Raw genomic sequence first — 21180 nt, forward strand, 5'->3', positions numbered from 1 at the left:
TCCTAGAAGTATCCATTTCTCCACTGTATGTAAACAGACTGGTGTCTGTGCTGGTTGAGTCAGTCAGTCCAGTTTCAAGTTCAACAAAATAATCCCACCTTGTTAACAGTTATACAAGTCTCAGAAGTACAGTATGCTGCCAGAACATGCACGTGGTGCTTAAACAGCTGCAACTTATGGCACTAAAAGCAAACTCTGGTACTGCTATGCTTAAAAGTAGTAAGGTTTGTCATCCATTCCACCCCGCCCCAATCTAAGTCCAGAAAATTCAGAGAGCAATAGAGTTCTTAATGTAAAGTATTAAAATAAAAACAAATACTTAAATTGGATTTAAATTTTTGTATAAGAGATTAGATTCAACACAAGGTACTCTAGCATTGCAACACATGCTCTTTTAGTTATGTTTCTTCATGCCAAAGATGCCACTGCTTTCCTAGACGGCATACATAATTAACCAATATTGATGCCATGAATATAATGCTACCAAATATTTTGAACAATAAATTTAGTCTTGTTCATCTTAGCAAAGTTTTGCCATAAAGCAATGCCATAAGCATTTGTTTTACAAATTAGTACTAAAGTGGCACTGAAGAAAATATAAGAATTTATGACTCTCTTTAAAATATCAAGTTCAGACCTGGCAGATCTGCTAAGATGACTACTGCTACATTTAAGTGTTTAGTCCAAGGGTTGAGGGAATTCCCAGTTGCAATACATATAAAAAAGTTTCCACCTCAGCCAGGAAATGGAAAGGAAGCAGTCCCTTAAAGCTTCATAGTATTCATCACAGCTGAAATTTGAAGTCTATCAGAATTTCCTGATTTGGGTTATCTTTTCAAATGTCAGCAACCACTAAGGATATCTTGTGTTACCTGCAATCATAGGGCTTGTGATAAATTCAAAGCATTCAAAGATGTCTAAATGGAAGCCAGTAAGCTTTATGTAAAGATCTCATTGAAACTCACTTCAAACATTTGACTTGATGGCAAGGAAAGAAGAATAAAACTGCTCTGCTTGAAAAATTTTGCTGCATTTCTTCTACACTTATTAGTGACTTGTTTGTGTCTTATAAATATTCATGTTTAAGCTTTCAGTGCTCAAGAATAGTCATACATGTTATAACAAAGACTGAGCAGCACAACTGACAAAACAGGTTACAGGATCTGAGATTAATTTCTGGCACTGCATAGGTAGTGGCTAAGGAAAGTGGCTTATGACGCCGAGACTTTTTCCTAGTCGGTGCATACTCTGAGATAGTTTTGGAATTACAACTATTCCAATAGTATCCAAATCAGTCTAGGCTTTCTTGTTCTTTGCCAAATGCCCTTATTATTTATTTTCTTATCTCAGTTATGAAGCCAAGTGGACCACATGAGTCTGGGCTGAATGAGTTCCAGCAACTTCTACAGTTCAATTGCTCAATAAGATAATAAGGTACAAAATCCTTCTGAAGGTAGAAGTAATGCAAAATATAGGCATACTTGTTCACTGACGAGACTTGGCTTAAAATCTAGCTCTGAAAAAAAAAATCGCATCTAAATCTAAGTTCTGTATCAAAAGGAACAAGAGTCCTTTAACAACTGACCCTTTGTGGTCAGCACTAAGTTGAGGAGAAGGAAGATTTCATCTTTTTTTATTTTCTTTAGTGCATTAGTACTTTCCTAGATAATAATTTGGGGGGCTAGTAGTGAGCAAAAAGGTAAACTGAACTGATGAACATTATCTATGCACTACTCGGACTAGAAATAGTCTGACGTTAGAACCAAAACCAGACTGGCTACCACTGCTGCTCCTAGAGAACATGACACATACATGCTTGACTTCTCTCCTCACCTAGTTAGGAGTTACCACAGCCTTCTTTACACCTAAAGGTTTGTCCCAGTGGTGACTAATCTCCCGCTTACAGTCTAATCTCATTCTAATAAATCCTCTATAGATGGGCAGGTGGATAAGGAAGCAATTTCCTTTGTCACATTAAAAACCCTCAAGTTTCTCCATGGGCCAAGTTCAAGCTCTTGTTAAAATGATCAACTTGGACACCAACTTGCACAGTCTTTTGAAGCTAAAAAGTAATCACTTTTCAAAGGCAGGTCCTTCCTGGAATTTAGGCATATCACCTGGTGGGACATTACTGGAAGATGGGTGCCCATTTTGACCAACCACACCTAAACCATCAAATAGCTTAACTAGAGAATAGATCAATTCATAGGTGCTTTCCTGTATCAGAGCAGAGTTTGCAAGTTGAAATTAATCACAACCAGCTCTTTTTTGGGGGGGTGGGGCTGGGGTGTGGGAATTAAAGTAACTGAAATGTTAATTGCCCATCTTACTCTAGAAAGTCAAACAACTGAGGGAGGCAAGCTGGGAAGCTGGCTGCATCACAAGGGTATAGGACTGCTGCTCTTGTTCGTGAAAAGGGGACAGAAATATATCACAGACTATGGCACAATGTTGTTTAGCACTTCAGTCTCCTCACCTACCACAACATTTAGCCAAATTTAAGTGCTGAATTACAATAGTAGTTGTTCTTACTTTTTAAGAACTATCTCAGAGGCACCTTTACTGAATATCCGGAAACTGCCATCAGAGTTTTTTAACACGGTACTCATAGATTTTCTAACAGAGTTGAAGGTGTACACTTTGTACAAATCCTCTTCTGGTATCTCATTTCTTACGTCCTGATAATCACGTTTTAAATCCAAGAGCAATCCCAGCAAGGCACATTCAGTTTTATTTCCAACATGACGTGGTAGGCCACCTTCTTTTTCAGGAGGCTGCAAGAAGAACAAGAACCTTCACTGATTAGGAGGTTAACTCACGAACCACTAAAGTACAGCATTTACAAAACAAGGAAGCTAAGGCCAGGCTTAGCTCTGGGATGGGGGAGTTTTACCATGATTACTCTACAAATTCCTATGAGTCATGAGCCAAATTCATACTGCTGGCTTTTGTAAGTAACAACTTCTGTACCTGTTTAGGATCTTTCAGTCGCCTTCTCAGACTCAAAAATCACCCATTAAGTTGTATCAAATCCCAACATGACCTTTCTAAAAGGCATTTTCCATTGTTTGAAATATTTATCTGACCGAGTGCAGTCCCTGAATAATTATTTTGCATTTTAAAAGTACAGACAAGTTTAAATAAACTGATTTAAAGCAAGCTAAATGGCATTTTTCTGCTAAATTAAAGTATCCTCTCCTGTAATAACTCTTCCTCAATGACTTAGACTACGATCACATCACCTGTTAGCCTTCTACTGAACAAACTAAGTCTTTAAGCTTCTTAAGTCTCACTACAAGTTCCGCTTTCCAGGCCATGGCCTATTTAACTGGAAAGAGTTCAGAAACAAGTTTCCAACCCTTCAATACCAGAACAAATTTCTTATTTCAGCAATGTGGAATATGCACGCACTAGCGCTATAAGTAAAGGAGTATTTCTCTCAAGATTTTTCTGAGCTTATATAGCTATAACATTGCAGTGTAGTTTGTAGCAAAAAAGGCAGAAGCCCTTAACTCAGCCTGACGTGCCTCACGCAGCTACAGCTGAACTATATTAATCAGAAGTCAGTGATCCATTTTCTTCATTCAGAGCTGGAAGATCTTGGATTTGGCTGTTCTGAATATTCACACTTTCAAAATGTTCACTTTAATGTGCGGTTTAAGCTGTCCAGTTCTGGGCTCCCCAGTACAAGAGACATGGGCATCCAGGAGCAAGTCCAGCCACAGGCCACAGAGATGATAAAGGGACACCACAAAGATGATAAAGGGACTAGAGCACCTGACATGAGGAGAGGCTGAGAAAGCCATGACTGGGCAGCCTAGAGAAGAGAAAGCTCTGCGGGGAGAAACTTATCAGTATGTATTAAATGCTCGAATGGGGCAGGCGGTGGAGCGATGGTACAGACTGCCAAGCCACACTTCTTAGTGGTGCCCAGTGAGAGGACAAGCAGCAATGGCTAAAAACTGAAACTCTGGAAATTCCATTTGAACAGAAGGAAACACCTTTTTACTGTAAGGGCCGTCAACTACTTGACCAGGTTGCCCAGAATTTGCAGAGTCTCCATCCTTTGAGATTCTTAAAACCTGGCTGGACATAGCCCTGAGCAATGTGCTCTGGCTGACCCTGCTTTGAGCAGGGCAGGTGGACCAGAGGATCTCAAGATGTCCCTTTCTGCCCTCTGAGATTCTGTAAAACAGACTAATTCTGCCTGTATTGGATGCAATTTGATCAAAATTGTAGTAGTAAGGGACCTGGTCGGTTTACATGGAGCTACTTTTTTTTTTTCTTTCTATAAAAAGTTCTTTAGAAAATAGACTGTGAAACTCCTCACATACTATAACTCATTAGTAGTGTTTCAGAGAAATCAGTGCTGGTGATCTTGGTGTGCCACCTCAAGTACTGCTATCGAGGAAATTCTTGCAGAGGTACCATCTTTATTGGCTGAAAACTAGCTTTTGGACTGAAATTTTACTGCTATTCCTCTACAAAGCATTTGTAGTGGAAACTTCTACTAAATCTTGCAGTGCTGATTTATTTATTTTTTAAAGCTAAATCCTAATTATTATTTTTACTGCCTTAAAGAATATAAGTTATGCAACACATTGAAATAACTACAGCAAGGAATCTATGTTTGGAGTTACAGAAAATGATGCACAGAGAAGTGCTAAGTAGCCCAGTATTTAAAATGCGTAACAGTCCATTATTCTTTTTATTTCAAAATATTTTGGAAGTCTCAAAGAAGGTATGAGGAAAGATGTTACAGTTCTAAAGCCTACAAACTCATACAACAGTATCTGGAATAAAAATCCATCAAAATCCTCATCTGTACTTGCATTTATTTTCTCATTGCATTCTAGCTAATGTTATGCTACTCTTGCGTGTTTACTTTGAAGTAGCACTCAAATCGAGCCAAGATGCTCTTCAAGTAAGGTAAACAGCCCCACTTATAAAAATAAATTTAGACACAACTGTGAACTTAAAGGAAGTTATCTTCCTGAGATTGTATCTTGGAATTATCAGTTCAAAACCTAAATTATCAGTTCTAACTGAAATAAGTTATTTTTGAAATTTAGTCTCAAATGAACGCTTGAGCAATTTACAGTAGGTACAAAATACCTTACACTGCATTTTGCCACACACTTACACTTAACTGCCTACCATGTGGCCACCAGACAATTCGCATCTTTTGAGGAAGTTGTCGAGTTATCTTGATTCGAATGAAAAAATCCACTTACCAGTATTTTGGAAGTATAAGCACAATTAACAGAAATTCCTGTCACAAGGTAAGCCATAGTTTTTTCTGGAATAGCTTCTGGTTCTGGAATTTTTTTATAATGTTTTTCATTGATGTAGGCTTGGACCACTGTCATTCTGTTCATGGTCAACGTTCCTGTTTTATCTGAGCAAATAGCTGTTGCGTTACCCATTGTTTCACATGCATCCAGATGTCTCACCAAGTTATTATCTTTCATCATTTTCTAGGGAAATAAAAGCAGTCAACAGCTGTCCATGACCATTACTTCACATTTCAGAAATTCTAATTTAGGATGTCCGGTCTTACACAGCAGTTTCAGAAGATATTCAGCCTTTATCTGGCATCTTACAGAGGAAGAATTTGTAGCTGCCACATTGTTTATTATGTCACAGGAAACTTCATTTTGAACAAGGTTCATAAATACATTCTTAATCTCCTGTATCTGCCTGTCACACTGACTACTGATACTATTCAGACTGTTACGAGCAAAAGATTTATCGTGATATTTTGAAAAAGAGGAGAGGTACAGACTGAGCTTTACCAGATACAACATTAAAAAAAGTCTTTCTGCTTACAAGAAAGATCAGGTAACGTCAGACGATATATATTTCAAAGACGCTAGAGTCAGACTTAAAATCAAATACAAACTGGGAAACTAGTGTTTCAGCTAAGGTAGTGAGGACTACACAAGTTTCATAAGTCAAATATTGCTTTAAATTCTTTACTTAACAGGTTTGGATAGTATTTTAACCTCAAAGAGGCAGAGTAACTTCAAATGATACAATACTAAGGCCACTACCAGTTAGTGCTGCAAGTTATTAAGTTTTAGAAAACAACCTAAACAGCCATTGTCTTTACAAATAGATTTTCAGATCAATAACCAGTCCCAGCATGCTGAAGCAATAAGAAAATTAAGAGAACAAAGAGCATGAGTTAAAAAAACATGCTGTGTGATAAATAGAAAGCTATATGTTCTACAATAATCAGCCCTCAAGGAGAATCAATCTGGAAACTTTTGTGGTAGTTGCTTAACACACCAGTTAGGTAGAAGTTCAGGTTTACAGAAGAGTTCGTTATTTGCAAACTCTAAAACATCTATTTATAACAAGCAAATGCTACAACGTTATGAGCTAAACCCTTTCATCTTTAGTTGGTGACAACAGGCTGTCACTGCTCACTGTTCGTGTTAGTAGTGTGTATTCAGAGACTAAGAAAAATACTGTGGCAGGAAAGGCTTCTCCCCAGTCTGTTACATATATGTCACGCAACATATCTCAACTGAGATTTTACAGCTGATGAATATGCCCACCCGCCTTTAAAATCTGTTCCCCATCTATCCACTTACCTTAACAGAGTAAGCCAGAGATATAGTGACTGCAAGTGGAAGACCTTCTGGTACTGCCACCACCAAGACTGTAACTCCAATAATGAAGAACTTCACAAAATACTGAATATAAATTGGTGTACATTCAGCCAGCCAAGGTCTCTTCTGAACCCAGAAGGTATCAATTACAAAATATAACACAAGGATAATGACTGTGATTGCAGACATCAACAAACCTTGTTAAAAAGAGAATAAACAGTTTTCAGAAATTAATCTCAAGTATTTGGCAATACAGACTGTGGATAAGTGCAAATACTTCTGCCTTTATAGCAGATAGTTTATAACTAAGACTTTAAACAGGCAAGTCAGAAACATTTAGGTACTTCTCAAAGGTATTCCAACTTCCAAAGCAAGTACTTCCTCATGCATTTCACCTAGAAACTAAATTTTTTATTTTGAGTCCCATTTAATTGAAAAGTGTAGATCTAATTATGAACAGGACAGACCAATATGTAAAGTCATTTGACTAAGGCAGAATAAGAACTGAAATAATTCAGCAGGCCTTCAACGATTGTACTACTGACTTAGTAGAAAAAGCTGCTGACAGCCTGTACCCTGCTTCCTGCTGAAGGTGGGATTAAATATGGCAGCTAAGCACAGTGTTCAATGAACTGGGAGTAACTGGGAAGACAAATCAGAACTGCTGTTAGCAAGCTGAGTGGCACATTTAAGACACCACTGAAGGAAAATGGACCTGGCTGGAATAAAGGAACAGAAGTCACTAAGTGTCAGCCTTTTACAGAAGGATGCTGCACTGTGTGTACTGTCCCAAAGCAGCAGGACAGAAAAATGCATGCATGAAGCAGATGAGCATTAAGGGTGCGTGGGGAATTACAATGGGTCAAAAGGTGCATAAACGAAAGCAAGAGCTCTTACTTATGAAAGATGTGAAAAATTTGTTCGATAACAACAGTATTTTACACTAAACATACCATGGAAGCTTTATTCAACATTTGTTAGTACAAGTTTCTCTGAAAAAAATAACATTGCTATACACAACCATGGAGTGCTAAAGCTAAAAGTTTAATTGCTTTGTCCTCACATTGTAACTGTCTTATGACATAGATGCTGAAGTCAGCACTTTTTGAGCTGTGGGCTGGGCTACAAGACTTCTAGAAGTCCCTTCTAGCCTAAATCTTTCAACATTTCTACATGGACCAAAATAAATCCTGAAATATTTGAATTAAACCTCTACAAATGAGATGACAGTATGATACCTAGTATGATATCTACATACTAGATTATAACTAGATGTAGCCTAAAATTTACACTGAACTTCACTGTTGTTTTAGTCTGCTTTCAAGAAGCAACCGTTTACCAAAAGTTTTGACAAGACAGCTGAGTATTAGCTGATAGAAGAGTAACAGAAGCTAAAGTATAGTAGAAAAGTCAATAAAAATGTTATGTATCAGTGAGGCATGTTAAGTGGAAATTCCTAAGCCTCTGGAAGTACCAGAGATAACCTGGTCGACCCTATCACATTTTCCAGACTTCACTCAATTTATAGTTCTCTAGGTACATCACTAAATACCGTGTCTTATCTATAAATATCTTTCATAACAGTTGTCCAGTGTTTGAAGTTTCTCTCCCAGAACCTGACACTCTAAAGCCTGAATCTATTTAAATCGAGGAAAAATAAAAGCCATCCACATGACACAGTCTGAGAAGCCACGAGCACACTCAGGCACAAAGGCATACTTGCACGCATTGGAATTTTGCACTTAAAATAATCAAACCGGTCAAGGCTAGCTACTTAACTTACCCCCTCACAAACTATGCATGTTCCAACTTTATTCAAACACGTTGCATCAACATAAGGAGGGTACTGATGCATCATACCTGCTTTGCCAATCTGAACTGCGAGCTTTGTAAGTTTGCCTTGAAGAACCGACTTTTCTTTCTTTGGCAAATTTGCTCTCTTCTTGTCTTTCTCGTCTCCATCCCCACCATCCTCACTCTTCAGTGGTTGCATTTCCATAGCTGCACCATCCTGAGCTTTAGCTAGAAGTTAGGATTAAATGAAGTTTAGCCATTGGAGAGTCCCCAGAATCAATGACACTTGAAAAGCTTAACGCCAGGCTCCACTAAACACCAGTACTTTGTAGTACCGTGTATCCAGAGATGCCATACTACACGTGAATGTTTAAATAAGTGTATTGGGCGTAGGTGCCCAGGTGCTGGCAGCAGGGGAGCTGCAGCCCGTGGGGAAGACCACAGTGAGGCAGGCTGTCCCCCCACAGCCCACGGAGGTCCACGGTGGAGCAGATCTCCACCTGCAGCCCGGGGAGGACCCCATGGCACAGCACATGGATGTCTCCTGAAGAAAGCTGCAGCCTGTGAAGGCTCCGTGCCAGAGCAGGCTCCGGGCAGGAGCTATGGCCCATGGGAGGGGGCTGCACACTTGTGCAGTCTGTTCCTGAAGGACTGTGTCCTGTGGGAGGGACTCCACAATGGAGCAGGGGAAGAACATGAGGACGAAGGAGCGGCAGAGACAAGTATTATGAACTGACCAAAAAATCCTATTCCCCAATCCCGCTGTGCTCCTCAGAGGGGAGAGGTAGAGGAGTCAGGACTGAAGCTGAGCCTGGAAGGAAGGGGGGGAGGTGGGAAAGGTGGTTTTAGTTGTTTCTGTTTCTCACCATCCTACTCTATTTTTAATTGGTAATAAATTAATCTTCCCCCAAGTTGAGTCTGTTTTGCCTTTGAAGATAATTAAGTGATCTCCCTGTCCTTATCTCAACCCACAAGATTTTCATCCTATTTTCTGCCCCATCCTCCTGAGGGGGAGCAAGAGAGCAGTTGGGTGGGCATCTGGCAGCCGGACAAGGTTAACGCACCTCAACAAGGTAGCTTGAAAATCATTGGTAAAGTTTACTATTGTAGTATCTAGCTATGTTGAGACTACCAAGTTCATTTAAGCATTTGCTTTGTGCAGATTCACTTGTGCCATCTTTAGCATAAGCACTGTGGATTTAAGTATCCAATATGCATTTTCAAGGGAAAGAACGTATTCATTCCATACACTCTCAGAAAATAGGGACTTGCAAGAAAGGATTAGAGAACCTGCATTTACCTTTGTTACGGTTTTCAACAGCTCCATCTTGCTTTTTACCTGTCAGAGAGGGGAAAAAGTTGCGTTTTAAATTGCCAGTGCAGAGTTCATTTCAGTGTTCATGTTTATATATAATGCATACATTACCATATGCTGAAACAAGGAACTGCCTTTTTAAAAAAAGTGTAGAACAAACTGGAGACAGAGGGCTGACATAACTGAGGCTTTAAAAAGTATGTCAACCCACAGAAACAGCTCCTATCAGTTTTTTGGACTTTACTTCTCCCATACAAAACTGCAGCAGTGTTATGCTACCATAGTTAAGTTTACACAAATTACTGATACAGACATTTATTGCTTGTGAGGAAAGCTTTTATAAGGCTTGCCTAAACTTTTTTCTAGGAAAGAAATTTGTGACATTAAAGTGATTCTGGTGGCCTCAGTCTTGCTCTCTGTTCTTCCAACACTCAGCAATTGGATCTGACTACTACTGTAAATGAACTGTAAGATCTCACTTCCAGAATCTGCGCTTTTGCACAATATTGCAGAAGCTATTGTAGTATAAAATATTTATAAATCCACACCAAAGCTTAATGGAGGTACAGTGCTGGATTACTGGATCTATGCTAACCCTGTTTACGCAAGCATGAACATAATCTGTTGGCAACATACCAATATTACACCACTAAGAGAATAGTTCAAGTTCATAATGAAATATTGCTCCTCCCTCTGTTCAGAAATGGAGTTCAACAAGAGATCATACAGGACAGTGAAATAATGAAAGAAATTAATGAGCAAAACATTAAAGGTAACTAAAAGATTGACACATCATGTGTAGCTTATTGGGGCAGGGGGGCACACTACCTTTTTTTCTTTGTGTTTTCATGTAAAAAGGTTTAGATACTACCTTGGCAAGTGACAAACTTTTCTCCTAAGTAGAGGAAGCAAGGGTTATAGTTACTATTTGCAATGACCTGAAATAAACGCACAAAACTGAGGAACTCAGAACAAAACCTAGAATTTTTCAATATCACTGGTAATTCATTAAGTCTTCAGCCTTAGGTTATGTAGACTGAAATGTACGAGAATACTCAGGTAGAAGAAAACCAAATCATCAAGCAGCCTGTCTGGCATGACATTTAATACCTCCACTACATTATTACTGTGGACAGTGACATAGTCGGATTTCTATATATAAGATTTGCCCCCCTGCCGAGCATCCTCAGAACAGCTAAGGAGAAAAAAAAACAAAACAAAAAACAAAAAAACACCACCATGTTTACCTTCTAGAGAAGATGCCACGCCACTTCAGACTTCTTAAAAACTCATTGTCTCCTAATTTGTTCTTCCCTAGTTCCCCCTTCCCTCTTACAAGAGCAAAGTTCTTTTGACACTTGAGTTACTTCTAACTCCTTGTACATACATTTGCTTTCACTCTGAACCAAGCCATACACAGCCAACTAAAAATAGCCACTTTAATCTCCTTAACATTCACAGAGAAGCTAATTTAGTTTAACCTGAGTTTTACCAAGGAGAATCTTATCAGACACCTAACTTAAGGGAAAGAGGAAGTATTCTATCTTGGCAGAAAAAAACCCCACAAGTGTTCAGGCCCTAGGATACACCAAAACACTACTCGTCAAAAAGAATTCTGCTTATAGAATAATAAACACTGGCAGAATATTAATAAAAGCTATGATCTTCTCCATATCTCCTGTAGCAGCTGGTACTGTTGCTTGCTTCCTTCTCCTTCCTCTGTAAGGGGAAGAGCAAAGGATGGAAACTGTTCCACACCAACCCCTGGAAGTGTTGCAGGTCAACTTTTGCTCTTCACTACCAGGCTGGAGCTTGAAACTAATTTTGAAGTTTCAATTCTTCTTGTAACAATTCTTGTCACTTACTCCTGAAGGAACTTACTACTAAAAGTTTCAGGAAGGGTCAGAATTGTAAAGTATTTGTGGATTAGGACAAGACAAAAAGCACAGTTCAATCCTAGCTCCTGCACAGAGCACACATTTCAACAATTGCCTCTTTAGTGTGAGGGCCACTGAGATTCCTAAGCACATTTCTGTATGGCTTTCCATTACTGTTTCATATTCCTCTGATGAAAAAAAGTGTATTTTTCTGCCAGGAATCCTCAGGCTCACTCCCATCCAGTAGACCTCAACAGTTTCTAGAAAAGTTTTTGCTGTGGTGAAGTTCAGACCTGAACATGCCTTGTGAGAGCGAGTATCAAAACATTACTGGTTAACATTTCTAAGCTTGGATTCTCAGGATAGAGGCTGCGGCTTACATGAGTGACCTTGTAATTCCAGCTACTGAGCAAGTCCTTCAGAATAAGGAAGACAGCCCATTTCACACTTCACGGAAGGGCCCCTCATCCCTCCAAAAATAAAGTTTACAGAAAAGTGCCACTACGGATTTGGCTTGTGTGTATCTCTGAGCATTCAAAGTTTCAGCTCTGGAAGAAAAGCAGTGGCAGAAGCAGCTGTCTGCTCATCTTTATCAAAGTCAGTTTAATATATGCTTAAGATATCCACAGACTCAGCAGTACCAATGGTACAAGCTTTTCCCCTTCAAGTGTCACAGAAGAACTCCCTATACAGGCCATTTTTCTATCTGTCAAAAGCAGAACTAGATATTATTAGGTTGAGTTATTGGTAATAACCTGTTTGCTGTAAACAAATATTTGCTATTAGACATGAATGTACTTTGCAGTCATACAAGATGGCAGTTTAACAATTTATACATGGTATGGCTGGTTAGCAGTTGCAAACTTTCCAGCCTCTAATTGATCAATGAGATCTGAAGTTTAATTAAAAATCGATGTGACAAGAGTTAGTAGTAGTGGTGTACTCTTAGGTCACTGGACCTGAGGTTTTTTTCCTGTGAAACCTACTGATAGTATGAGGTTTAAAAAACAACTTCTGGCTCCAGATGACTAGAACATGTTTTTATCCAGTAACATTCAGGACTTCACCCCTCCCTCCCCAGGGCTTTAAGATTATTACGCCTACTTTTCTTGTCCTTCTTCTCTTTTTCCTTCTCCTTCTCCTCTTCATCTCCTCCAGCCCCAAGTAAGGTAAAGATGATTCCAGTTTGAGAGTTCACACCTACAGCAGTAACCACCATTCTTCCAGAGCCTTCCATCACATGTGTACCTGAAAGATTGAATCAGGTTTTCCACTGAGACTTGAGCAGTTATATGGCAGAGCACAAAGGAAATGAGTTCTCAAACTTCACATTGACAAAACCTTAAGATGTGTATATATGTACCACTGTGTTCCCCTAGACCTTTAATTGCCAAAACTATCTGGAAAATAAAGCCATAAGCAACTACACAAAATGTTTGTCAGTTTTAAGAGTCTGCTCATTTTGACAAAGTTTTGTAGTAGTTGCACTGGTTTTGGATACTTTTAGGAGTCAGCCTAGATAAGGTCCAGCTTGCCAGATTTTAATCTCAAGATTTTAAATAACCAGTTTACCCCCAGAAACAAACCACTTCCTTCAAGAACTGTCAAAAGCTACACACCTGACAGCAGCATAGGATCTCTGTCCAGAGATTTCTTTACATGATCAGATTCTCCAGTCAGTGAGCTTTCATCAATTTTGAGGTCATTTCCTTGAATGAGTACACCATCAGCCGGTAAAAGATCACCTACGAGAGACGACTGGGTATGTTGATTGCAGTTCTTTTTTTTTTTTTTTAAGTACAAGAAAGTTCAACTTTAAAAATATGTTTACCATATTTCACTTGTGCAATATCTCCAACAATTATGTCAGCTACTGGTATTTGGATGACTTGGCCACCTCTGATGACTGTGAATTTTTGTTCTTGTTCAATACGGCTCTGCAGTCCCCGAAATTGTTTCTCTTTACTCCAGTCATTGAAAGCTGTTACTAATACCACACAAACTACAGATAGGAGGATTGCTGCTCCTTCAATCCAACCTGCTTCAGATTCCTCCTCTTCTTCACCAACATTTACTGATCCACATACTGTAGAAAACAGGTTTTAGGTTTAAGAAACTTCACACAGACAGTTATTTCAACAACAAAAAAGTTTTCCCAAACAGAAGAAACTACTAATAGTTGCTAAACATTTTCCATGCTAGCCTTCTTCGCAATTTTACATTTATTTTCAGTACACACAAAGAAGCTAAAGAACCTGAAAGCTAGAGCAGCTCAGGGAAGTTAAACCATCTAGAATTTACATCCCCGCTTACCTGAACGTAAGAGAAGTTGATATAGAAAGTTACCTGTCCTTATTATCTTGTTAAATGATGGCATAAGAATGCCAGACTAGACAATTAGTTAACCACCTTCTGCTTTCTCAACATTTCCCACTTTACCCTTATCTTAACAAGCCAGATATCATTGCAAAAATTCAGTTCAATGAAGGCCAGATCCCTTCGTTTTCCATTTAGAACTATAAATATAGTTTCATTTCTTAAATTAGAAAGTTACCAGTGTCATATTGCAAATCAAGGAAAATTTAAGACTTGCTGACTCCCCAAAGAAAGCACATGACCACAAATTATAAATTGCTTAAATATTTGAGGCAAAGCTAAAAAAACAACTTGCACAGAAACATGACGGGGTTTAAGAGAAGTTCTTGTTCCTGCTGCTTGCACTTTACCTTTGGCATTATTTTGGTCAGAATGAGACGAGATCATGACCAGGGAAATCTCATGTTGCCCTTTTAAGGCAAGCTAGAGTTTTAGTAGTGTTCTCTCAATAAGGAATAATAAGCTGCTTTTCCACTGACTTACTGTCTCCCACCAGATTCACAGTATAGGCATGTGGGACCACGGAAGTCAGTAGTATAATACAGGTAGATACCTACTTTTTAAAAAGTTTACTTACATGATTCATTTCCTCCTGGAGGCTGGTAAAAAGAAAGGCCCAAGGATACTACGGCTGCAATTTCTAATATAATTAGTGTAACGTCCTGTAGTGCTTCCCATACTAACTGAAGAAATGTTTTTGGCTTTTTAGGAGGTATAAAGTTCTTCCCAAAAACTGCTTCTCTCCTTTCTATATCTGCTGGATTTCCACTTAAACCTATTTAATAATAAGACAAAGTTAGTGATGCTTATATGCATTTCACCCTCACATTAGACATGACTGAGGTTTCCCATTCACGGAGTCAAGTCCCACTCCATATTTCAGTAACAATATTGAAAAGCCATATCTCAAATATAATTACAGAAGTATTATGATTAAATCAGAGTCACTATAGAAAAACAGCTATATTTTACAATTCATACTTTGCTAGTATAAAGTAAGCTGATGGTCTACCTACTTGCACTTAATACGATATAGCAACAGAGTAATAGTAACAGACATACCTTTGTACAAAGTAAACAAGTTTGCAAGACAAGATCATTAGTAGAATTACTACTATCGAGACTGAGTAGCACCATGCAGCTTTAGCAAGACCACAGCCTGTGAAGCCAGCTCTGGTTCCCACTGTAGGGATTCTGTATTCAGAGATAACATCCTAGGATCCTACAATTAATGTAACATTTATAATGAAATATTTAATATAATTAATAATATAAAATACTGTAAATATTGTATTTGTGTATTAATTATTATATAAGAGACTATAGAAAGCTGGTGAAGCTCTCCAGGCATCACATGGAGATAGGCAGCCACTTAATGACGCTGCTTCCACCTGGACAGCAGTTGCTTGCTCTTCTGAAGCTTCACTTTCTATCTCTTCTCACACAGAGAGAGCCCATATTCAGCACTGCGCAGGGTCTGTCACCTCAGTTTCGTACCTATCTTCTTTCTTATATGGCATATTTGAGTCCTCTTCTCTGTCTCAACTCTTGTACCATCCTTAAGAGACACTAGCAGGCAAGAGTGAGGGGCCTTCACTAAAAGGCACTGCATGCTTCAAGAGTTAGCCAAGTCCTTAAAAATAAAGGAATACCAAGTATATTCAGCGCAAGGTCATGCACTCAAGGTCTTCCATAAGTACACCTCCTGTTTACTCCTTCAACAGTTTCCAGCTGCCTAACCCACCATTCAGAATTTAAGTCACTAGCTCATTTTGCAAAGCGAAATGGCCAAACGCCCAGCCATGTTCAGAGCAACGGTCTGGATACTTCAACCATATTGCCCCCAAGGTTATGATCAGCACCTGCTTACAGACAACAATTTTCTTAGCAGCAGTTTTTTTAGTAGTTAACCCAACTGCTTAGTGATAAAGGCATTGCAAACCCTCTAGGTAATCAATAAGAACAGCGACCACTGCAACTGGCTTTCATAATAAGTGGGGTATTTAACACCTCTAACAGATATTTCCTAGAGCCATCAAATAATATTTCAAGACACTTTGCAAAGACTACTGAACTGCAAAGCTCAGTTTTAAATGCTAACAACTGCTATGTAATCACTTAACTGAAAAACAAAATATTACATGCGTATCTTTTCAAAAGTGAAATGAATTAAACACACTCTTAGTGTATATAACAAATTATATTTATTCTAACACTCTTAGATTCACCTCAAATTCATGGCTTTGGAGGTTTAATACAAAGGAGCTATGCTATTTTACTGGTTAGCCATAACACTACACTTCTGGAAGTTCAAGCTTTGAGGTGCTTACTTTCACTCTCAACTCAAAGAGCACTGCAAGACCATTTTCAAAAACTCAAGCTATCTGAGAGGATCTAGAGAAACTCAGGACAGCTTGGCCATCCCAAATGGCCCGACCATACTGCTATTTTGCAACAGATACCATTTCCCTCTTCCTTTTAGCATGGCAGAGTTTGGAAGATTATTTACATAATGTCAGCAGCACCACTTTCCTCCTCCCTTCACAGGGTACAAGGATGCAGAACATCAGAAATATATAGCAATGGGCTTTGAAGAATTAAAATTGTTTCCCAATAAGGCTACATAAAGTCTAGCTACTATCAGAACCACTTAGTGAAGATTAGCGAATAAGCCTAGCAAAGACAAAAAGCATTTGTATTTTTAGTATTCACAATAATGGTGCCTGGTGTATTATAGAACTTGCTACATTTACCACACAGCTGGCAATTTCATAGTTCACAATCTACCGTCCTGAGGTTGAAACTACTGCTGTTATATTGTTCATTATATATCTTAACCAGGGTAATTTATGTTATTTGGGGTTTAGTTTGAAAAATATTAGGCAAGGGACTAAAGCTTCATATACAAATTTTATTAGAAATCTAGATGTAGCAGTTACTAGACAATCAAAATTATGTAGACCTGTGGGAATATTGGTGGTGGCCCATCTCTCCAGAATATAGGAAGGACTTCTGCTACTACAGATATGTTAAACATTCACATTTGCATACGTTTGTACACACGTAAAGGACATGATAAACGTTAAATACTAAGCAGTGAAGTCTGCTCAGTGTCTTTTTTTAGTAACACTGATAAAGGACAGTTACCATTTCTCATTTCATATCAGATAGGTCTGATCCACATTTCTCCTGAAAACAGACATTACCTTACATTGTCAACAACTTCAAAGCAAGAAATTATACCAGCTGAACCAACCTACCATGTAGCATCTTGGAACTACCTGTACTTTTGGTGTGAAGCCACTGGTAATTACACAAGTCAGCATTTCATATCATAAAGAAAGTTTCTGAATAGGAAGAAGTGCCATAGGGCCTTGCAGGTGTACACACGAGACTTTAGAGAGCTACAACTAGTATAACACATAGCAGTTTTCTGCATAGATCTTGCCTAGATTTTCTCCATTAGAAATGTCTCCATTTCTATACTTTTGTCAAAGAGAGCTAGTTCTACTTTTACAAGAGCTCTCCAGTACTACCGCTGAGAAATTTATAGCAGTTTACCCGACAGAGAGGCTGATTCTCTAAAGTTTCGTGTAGTGATTTAGAGCCGAAATGAGACCTTTGTAGAGGACACTGCTCTATCTCATCTTACTTAACCTTTTCTGAGCTAATTACCACATTTGACTATTGAGGCCTTGCTGTGGTTATGTGCTGCTCTCGCACTTCAAAAAAAAGATGGTGCCCTTTTATCAGGTTAGTGATTGTATTTAACTGATTGCAGGACGGTACCTCTAAATGTCAAATCCTTTTGAAATGGAAAGGCCTTGATCACACAGTCTGCAGTACAGCAGAATCAATCTGTAGGAAAGGGCATCTAACCCTTTCTAGTTTTAATACGCCAATACTCATCATTCCCGTGTGTTAAGCTGCTTGTTACATTCAGGGACATAAAGTGAATCCTGCAGTACACCAGGTATTTGGTGCTTAGTGCATCATGGCTCTCTACAATCGTACACCCACCTATCTTGTAGTAATAATGCGCCTTAAACCTTGCAGATTACTGTAAAACAGGATTCGACTCTCACGTCAGTTCCTGACTGTAGAAAACTACAGCCTTTTTCAGTGAGAAAGGAAACTGCCGTTCAATACTTTGCGACAGGTCAGTAGGGTAACCAGAGACTACTGCTCCCATCTAAGGGGTGTTACACCACTGGTACACGGCGGTGCTTCACACACAGGCACTAAGGTTTACAACTCTGTTGATGCCAAGGAACAGAAGTTTGCACTCCTCGTGTTTTACCGATTTCTTCCTCAACCTAAAACTGGTCTACTCCCATTCGCTGGCAGGTCAGGCATGAGAGCTGGCTACTTTCAGTTTGGTAAGAAGAGCACAGTTCACGTACTGAAATAATTCCACAAGTCTGGAAATCAGGAGTCTGGCTTCAAAAGCAGATCAAGCCAAAACATGCTAAATGCAGATGGACCCAGAGATATCTTAAGGCATTAGTAGGCTGTTCTTGATCCAAGGAGACAAACCTTTCCATAGCATTTCTGAAGAACAGAAAGCAACAGCTCTCCAGGATTAAGACAGCAGGTAGTTTACTGCCACCAGCATGACACCACATTGGTTAAAAGCTATGCGAGTGCTTAAATGCCCAATATACCACAGTTCGCCAAAATCTTGGTTTTGGTACTTCTCACTCACTACCAACTGCAGGATTTCACATTAGGTTTGAGTTAATGTTAGACAAAAATATGTAAAAACATTTTTACAGAATACTACAGTTTAGATATCTTAAGCAATACGACTTGCATCTTTCTTTCAGAAGTTAAAGCTTATAGTTTTCATTTATATTGGAAGAAAGTAGCAGGAGATGGCCAGATCTTAAGAAAAACTTCTGGAAAGCTCTCAGGAAGGAGACTTGATACATTTATTTCCTTCTTCACATTTGTACAGTCTATCTTGGAGTAGTATAACTCTAGAGAGCGAAAGCATCAATCAGGTAGCCATACTTCACAGAATGCCATCAAGTCCAACATGGGAAAGACTTCTTCAGATATGCTTATTTCTAGAGAATAAGATTGTGTGATCACTTTGCAAACCTTCTACTAATAGTGACAGTACCTCTTAGTGCCTAAAGCTGTATTGATAGTTATTTTGTATAGATCAAATGAAATCTACAGAAATACTATAGATTTAAAAACTAGACCCTGCTGTTAAGAATTCAATGTAGTACAAATAGAAAACAGATGTCACCAGTTTTAAAAACTGTTGCATTAGGGAATACAAGAACTAGGTAGCAACACAGAAGCATTAATAAGCCCTGCATTCGACTATTAAAACCTTGTGTTCTATGACAGCATGATCTGAATTGTGAACTATAGGTCACATGAGCTATTCACAAAACTTATACTTTCAGAGTAAGTTAAACATTGCTACGTTGCATTGCTGTTTCATACGTGGATGCCTACGTCTATGAACTTTATTCCAAAGTACAACTTCACCACTAATCCAACATCTCACATGCAGTTAGACCAACTGAAAAATACTCTTGCTTACTTATTACCATTGAATACTTCTGCCTTAGAGTAGTAAGAAGCAATATTTTACTCTGGTAATAGAAATACTTTTATAAACTTTATTATGTTAAAAAAAAGAAGTGGTTTGCTTGACTAAGGTTGTTCCTAAATGGAGTTTCCTCAATTATAGTGTTAAAACTGACTTACCTTCATTTGGTGAAGTTTTCAATTTTGTACAGATGCCATGTACATCTCCATAGCATTCCTGTATTTTATGCAGTGCATCTGTAGCTCGAAGTTCCATAAGAGAACGGAGCTCTGCAAGAGTAACTCCAAAATCTCCATGATTAGCTTCTTTTACGGCGTTTTTTACGCCACTATATGCAACCGAGTTGTTTGCCATATCACCCATGATGCGTGCAGTCTTTAGTGTAGACAATTTCCAGTAAGGAACAAGATTTCAACTTCAAATATTTCCAAAAGGAAAATAAATCCTTTGGGTATGAAGACAGTCAGGAGAGCAGACACATCACCCAAGTAAGAGACCCCGTCTGGAGAGATATCTTTGAGGTTGTCCCATGGTGCGTTCTGATCCCAAAGCCAAATGGCATGTACGGTCTAGGGAAAAAATAAATACACATTCAGTTACATAACACTATACTGAAATACATTGCAAGACAACCCTACTCTTCATATTGAGGTTATGGAACGAATTTCTGCTTAAGGACAATTTCTTCATATTTCCTATAATATTTTTAGTTAGCATTCAGCTGGCAAGAGTGATGAGGCATAAAATTGACATTTCCCATCTCAAAATAACCCTGCATTATTACACTTTCTTAAATCATTAACTTAGAACAGCTGTTGCCTTTTAAGTCTTGCATTTTGCTTGGTATATCCATACGGTTCATCATCAAGAGGAAACCTTTAAAAACACCTGGAAAATGGAGTTTGGAGCATACACCACTCATGTCACATGGGGTAAGAACACGCTCAAGGTAAAAATCCCGACTTTTCACCAAAGCTTTCACATCAGAGTTTGGGATGACCAAGCTTTTGTGTTTTCCCACGAAGTCATTTGTGCAAACCTCAAGGAAAACAGTTTCCACGCTAACTTAGCCCAAACATGAAGTACTTTTGTAGTGTAAGTAGGAGTATATCTTCAGGCAGACCTTAATGCATTTTCATGTCCAAACAGTTTTAATCTCCCTCCAGACCATTCCATCATAAGTCAAGCCTTTCACAGTATCTGCATTTAATTCTTTGAACAGAAGGGAAAATTGCACAATACCACCTTCCTACAGAAGGGATGGGGAGGCTAAGAGCAGCTCTTCTGGCTCATTATCAGAGCACTGTAGCTGACAAATTAACATCTACCCGCAGGATTCTTAACCTGCACAGGCACTCTGTATTTAATTCCCGCTCGGCTGACACATCTTGCATGTACACATGTATCTACACAACAACATAGCGAACGCACAAACACTTCGTGCCTATATAAAGACCTGCTGTGTGCAGAAGACAGAAGTCTGATCACGTAAGTCAGCTTTATCGACATAATGGGGCACGGTGAGCACAAGTAACAATATATTCCCCCATGAAACATTATGGCTGCCAGGCTCAGATGAACAGTAACTTGGACACTTCCAGGTCAACAAGACCCTCAGGTGTCATATGCCTA

At 38.8% G+C, this 21180-nt stretch overlaps 1 protein-coding gene across 8 annotated transcripts in view; it reads right to left on the reverse strand.

The window, feature by feature from the left end:
• The window catches only part of ATP2B1 (ATPase, Ca++ transporting, plasma membrane 1), a 35271-nt gene extending 15152 nt beyond the window's left edge, over positions 1-20119 (reverse strand). For 3 of the 8 annotated variants that reach the window (XM_010561851.1, XM_010561856.1, XM_010561855.1), the window contains exons 1-10: positions 19707-20119; positions 14557-14754; positions 13435-13689; positions 13223-13348; positions 12708-12851; positions 9712-9750; positions 8478-8639; positions 6600-6814; positions 5235-5477; positions 2533-2774 (exon numbers count right to left, since the gene is read on the reverse strand). In XM_010561851.1, the coding sequence (XP_010560153.1) occupies positions 2533-2774; positions 5235-5477; positions 6600-6814; positions 8478-8639; positions 9712-9750; positions 12708-12851; positions 13223-13348; positions 13435-13689; positions 14557-14754; positions 19707-19911 (1829 nt within the window). In that variant the 5' untranslated portion in view covers positions 19912-20119. Of the gene's footprint in view, positions 1-2532; positions 2775-5234; positions 5478-6599; positions 6815-8477; positions 8640-9711; positions 9751-12701; positions 12852-13222; positions 13349-13434; positions 13690-14556; positions 14755-19706 lie in introns of all 8 variants that reach the window. The other 5 variants (XM_010561852.1, XM_010561857.1, XM_010561854.1 and 2 more) reach the window with 3 other exon arrangements.
• Between the last annotated feature and the right edge of the window lie 1061 nt (positions 20120-21180).

This window comes from Haliaeetus leucocephalus, unplaced genomic scaffold, assembly GCF_000737465.1.
Source record: "Haliaeetus leucocephalus isolate CR32 unplaced genomic scaffold, Haliaeetus_leucocephalus-4.0 Scaffold151, whole genome shotgun sequence".
NCBI classification, from domain to species: Eukaryota; Metazoa; Chordata; class Aves; order Accipitriformes; family Accipitridae; genus Haliaeetus; species Haliaeetus leucocephalus.